The 4,744-nt window shown below is 34.2% G+C and overlaps 2 protein-coding genes across 3 annotated transcripts; both read right to left on the minus strand.

The window, feature by feature from the left end:
• On the minus strand, window positions 389-2,676 carry LOC104747207 (protein LURP-one-related 6-like). 2 transcript variants are annotated; one of them, XM_019236945.1, is made up of 2 exons: window positions 2,403-2,676; window positions 389-951 (listed from the first exon to the last, which is right to left on the minus strand). In XM_019236945.1, exons 1-2 carry the CDS (start codon window positions 2,616-2,618, stop codon window positions 592-594), a joined length of 576 nt encoding a protein of 191 aa, XP_019092490.1. In that variant the 5' UTR covers window positions 2,619-2,676; the 3' UTR covers window positions 389-591. The 2 variants fall into 2 exon arrangements, with proteins under 2 accessions (XP_019092490.1, XP_010467107.1); XM_010468805.2 differs by lacking the exon at window positions 2,403-2,676 and adding an exon at window positions 1,539-1,788.
• Window positions 3,750-4,736, minus strand: LOC109129310 (subtilisin-like protease SBT1.8). Its single transcript, XM_019237150.1, has one exon. The coding sequence runs from the start codon at window positions 4,716-4,718 to the stop codon at window positions 4,062-4,064; it is 657 nt and encodes a 218-aa protein (XP_019092695.1). The 5' UTR covers window positions 4,719-4,736; the 3' UTR covers window positions 3,750-4,061.

Genomic DNA, 4,744 nt, shown 5'->3' on the forward strand with positions numbered 1-4,744 from the left:
AGATTTGTTGTATATCTTATAAAGAGAGTTTTGAGAGAACAAAAAATTATTTATAACAACAAACTTGTGAACAGATTTTATATTAATAAAAAAGAGTTTAAAAAACCATTGTTCTATTACTTTGATTGATACAAATCGGTAGTTCTCGCATTTACAGACTATCCAAAAAAGGATCACCTCTCTTGATTACATCTCAAAACCGTGATTAAAGAACTTGATCCGACGATGGTTTGCGACAGCACCTTCATCATTGAGAAGAAGCAGATCAGAGTTGTCCATTGGCATCTGTTTTAAACTCTTGTTATATTTTCTTTAATATCTTCTTTTCCTTTTCACTCTAATTAACATAGGTATAAAGATAGAAACACATTGTACATACTTATCTAGAAAACTAAAAGGAGCAAAACAACCAAGAGTAAGTTTTGCTCACATATATATATATATATTTAGCATAAAAAACCATTACATAGTTAAATTAAACTAATTATATTATTACATAAAACAACACGAGTCTTTGAACTTTACAAGGAACAACATACTCAGGCTGAGTCTAGCGAAACGAAATGTGCAGATGATATAGTGAAGAGCAGATCAACAACTTGTAGATTCACCATAGATATAGTCAAGAACCGCGATTACTCCAAAAACAAAAGCTTTATCTACACTTGGTTTTATCACCACCTTATATATATCTCTGCTCCCAACCCATTCTTTTATCTGAGCAATGACATTTCCCGTGGAATCAATGATGCTACAATCCCTATCCGGGAAATATCCTCTTACATCAAAGTAGCAATTCCCCGGTTGGACGGAGATGCGGATTGAACCGATTATGGAGAAGCAAGAGTGTTTGGGATCCCTTAATGTGAAAATCGGTTTAGGACTTCCTTGGAAGTCGTAACTATAACCTCTCCACTTGTTATGAATGCTCAAAGCCTGCACCACTCCTCCCTACACCACCAATCAACACATATATTATTCTATAAACCAATCATATTAACTATTTCTCCTCTAAAGAAATATAGATTTATTTTAAAGGGGTTGCTTTATCTTGACGCATTACGTTCATCTATCTTAAGATCTTTAACGTATAAAGTAAATCATTTATTAATTTGTCGTTGTTTAGATAGCTACTTCACCACTATGTCACTTTTTTCCAAAAGCTAATTAAAAGATCATTTTAGATTTATTTTTTAATATTTAGAGAAATACTCCATCTTTTTTACAATATAAGATGTTTTAGAGAAGATTTTTTATTTTATAAAATATGATGTTTTTAAGTTTCCATGCAACATTTAAATTAATGTAATATTTTATATTATGCAGCATTACTTGTTCTTAGTTGAAATTTTTAAAAGTAAATATGTCTGGGTGATTTTAGTTAAAACATCCTATATTTTAAAATGGAACTAAGTATAAACATATGTTTTCACGAGAAAATTTTGAAAATTAATATACAAATTTGGAAAACCGATGATAATTTACTTTTTTGGGGTGTGAACAAGGATGAGATGGTTGGGATAAAAACAAAAAGGTACCTTTTTGTGGATGAGAAGCAAATCGTTGCCATCACCATCTCTGAGAACTAACTCTCCTTTGATGCCAAGAACTCCACAACCGTCGATCTTGAAAACGATCTTCTCTTTGCAATCTGTGACCACGAAGCCACCACCGTTAACCACGTGTGGCCGCCGTCTTACAACCATCACCTCCTCCATCGAGGAACAATGCAACTTGCTCACCACTGCTTTCATTTTCTTTCTACTAACAAGCTAAACTCTTGTGTTATTCTTATATATAAATATTCGTATGGCCGTATGGGTCACTTTTTCTTTTTAGTTTCTTGACTCTAAAGAAAGCAAGAAAGAAGAAGAAATGGTCCACTACATTTTTCCGTTATTTCAAATGTTCGGCGACTTACGTTTTGACTTTTACCATTTTTAATAAGCACCACGTCTCAACCTTTTTTCTATTTCTTTTTGATATATAGTCTCAATACAATATATACACAATATTAAAATATTAATAAGTATATANGATCATTTTAGATTTATTTTTTAATATTTAGAGAAATACTCCATCTTTTTTACAATATAAGATGTTTTAGAGAAGATTTTTTATTTTATAAAATATGATGTTTTTAAGTTTCCATGCAACATTTAAATTAATGTAATATTTTATATTATGCAGCATTACTTGTTCTTAGTTGAAATTTTTAAAAGTAAATATGTCTGGGTGATTTTAGTTAAAACATCCTATATTTTAAAATGGAACTAAGTATAAACATATGTTTTCACGAGAAAATTTTGAAAATTAATATACAAATTTGGAAAACCGATGATAATTTACTTTTTTGGGGTGTGAACAAGGATGAGATGGTTGGGATAAAAACAAAAAGGTACCTTTTTGTGGATGAGAAGCAAATCGTTGCCATCACCATCTCTGAGAACTAACTCTCCTTTGATGCCAAGAACTCCACAACCGTCGATCTTGAAAACGATCTTCTCTTTGCAATCTGTGACCACGAAGCCACCACCGTTAACCACGTGTGGCCGCCGTCTTACAACCATCACCTCCTCCATCGAGGAACAATGCAACTTGCTCACCACTGCTTTCATTTTCTTTCTACTAACAAGCTAAACTCTTGTGTTATTCTTATATATAAATATTCGTATGGCCGTATGGGTCACTTTTTCTTTTTAGTTTCTTGACTCTAAAGAAAGCAAGAAAGAAGAAGAAATGGTCCACTACATTTTTCCGTTATTTCAAATGTTCGGCGACTTACGTTTTGACTTTTACCATTTTTAATAAGCACCACGTCTCAACCTTTTTTCTATTTCTTTTTGATATATAGTCTCAATACAATATATACACAATATTAAAATATTAATAAGTATATACATGATGCAATAATTTGTTAAACCAAACCGTGTGGGATAATCAAAAATCATCGAGTTTCTTGTGACACAAAAATTCCAAATCTAAAATTTTGCAGTTCATTGGTACTATAGGGGAATAAAACAAAATATTCCATGTGGAAAATGTGAAATGTTTAGTAACATACGTATCCGTGTGGGAGATTGATTACTTGTGAAGGCGGAGGATAGTTGTGTGCAAGTCAAATTACCCTTTTTCATCTTCGTTTATTCTCTCTTACCCGTTTCTAAATAATTAGCTTACTTTCATAGTAAGAAAATGCTCTCATTGTTTTAGCCACAAAATAATTACCCATGAGTGTAATTTAAACATTATAATTTTGTTTACCTATTTCTTTACTTAAGAGATTATATATGAGTGTATATACGTACGTGCTTCTAATTACTAATATTATGTTCTTATAAATGTGGATGCCAATATATAGGACTTGAAAAAGAAAAAAAAAACCCTATTACTTGAAGTAACTTTCATTGTTTTCTTTTATTAGCATCCGAAGAGGAAACAAATAAGATGATTACTCATGAAACACACTACTCTTTGATTGTTGTTTATATCCAGTTGCTGAACAATTATATCCAATTGCGTCAAATCTATTGTCTTTTAGTTGTATTAGCTTATGCCAAGTTGATGCATATTTTAAAACTTCTCCGTAAACATGGATGTTGCAAGAGACTCATAATATGTCATCAGTACTGGTTAGCTTCACGTGATTTTGTATTGAGCGCATGTCCTCCAACTCTTTGTCTAGACTCTTGAGTGATGTCACACAATTACGACGACGTTTACTTGTTGCTTATTTTTTAAAAAGACAATTTCATCAGTAAAATAGTTAAATGGAAAAGTTGAAGCAACACAAATGACATCAACGTTCTTTTCCTGACAACATTTTTCTTCTACCATCCCGAACTTTTTTTTTGGGATGCCTTCTTCACCTACACACTCAATGACTCAAAAACCAAACATGAACACTTCCCACTACGTGATGATTATCATTACGGCTCTGGATGGGTTTTTGTTTAACCTAAACCCAATCATCTAGATACCGAAATCATCCCAACAGGAAATTAACTTTAAAATAGAATAACATCACTAGGGATGTTAGATTTGTGTTTCGTTGTTTTCTTTCAAAACCGGTTCCAAGAGAATGCAACTGGACTTCTTACTTCGTGCTGCGGATTGATCCAAGTGATGGATCCGAACTCAGCTTTGTTCGTCATACTCACTCCCTTCTTGCTAACAAATGTGACTGTGTACCTCTTCTTCTCTCCCACCCTTTTAAACGCAAGCTTTAATGGTTTAACCGAGATCCCAACACTAGGAGCCCCATTAACCATCACTTTGTAAACCGAGCTTGCTGCACCAACATTTGTTACTTCCCTAGTGTACCGCACAACTCTTTTACCCCCAAACAAAACCGAGAAACTTGGGTAGTTGAGCTGACCAGGATCTGAGAACTTCTTCGAGCAGTTGACGCTTGGTCGCTTCACTATCGCAACAATGTGATCTACTGTGTACTCTAGAGAGCACAAGAACCTGATGTATTCCTCGGTTGAGATGTCGTAGACAAGACCCGGTGAGAGAGCCTTTTGGGGATCTACATGTCCCGAGCCGTGAGCATGTGGGTTAGAGAGGCTGTTGTCTGCAGCATCATGGAGTGGGGAGTTGGTGTTGTCAAGAACGTAAGCTGTGGTCATGAGGGCTGATTTGATAGCACTTGGACTCCACTCAGGGTGAGCTGCTTTCAAAAGACCAGCTAAACCACTGATGTGTGGGCATGACATTGACGTACCTAACAAAAATCAGACAC

Source organism: Camelina sativa, chromosome 15 (genome assembly GCF_000633955.1).
Source record: "Camelina sativa cultivar DH55 chromosome 15, Cs, whole genome shotgun sequence".
Taxonomy (NCBI): Eukaryota; Viridiplantae; Streptophyta; class Magnoliopsida; order Brassicales; family Brassicaceae; genus Camelina; species Camelina sativa.

Bases quoted from the DNA above. Each gene is read 5' to 3' on its own strand.
- LOC104747207 (XM_019236945.1), bottom strand. From the start codon at position 2,618: ATGAAAGCAGTGGTGAGCAAGTTGCATTGTTCCTCGATGGAGGAGGTG. The intron at 952-2,402 runs GTACCTTTTTGT...TTGGTGGTGTAG, and splicing joins TGCTTCTCATCCACAAAAAG to GGAGGAGTGGTGCAGGCTTT.
- LOC109129310 (XM_019237150.1), bottom strand. From the start codon at position 4,718: ATGTCATGCCCACACATCAGTGGTTTAGCTGGTCTTTTGAAAGCAGCT.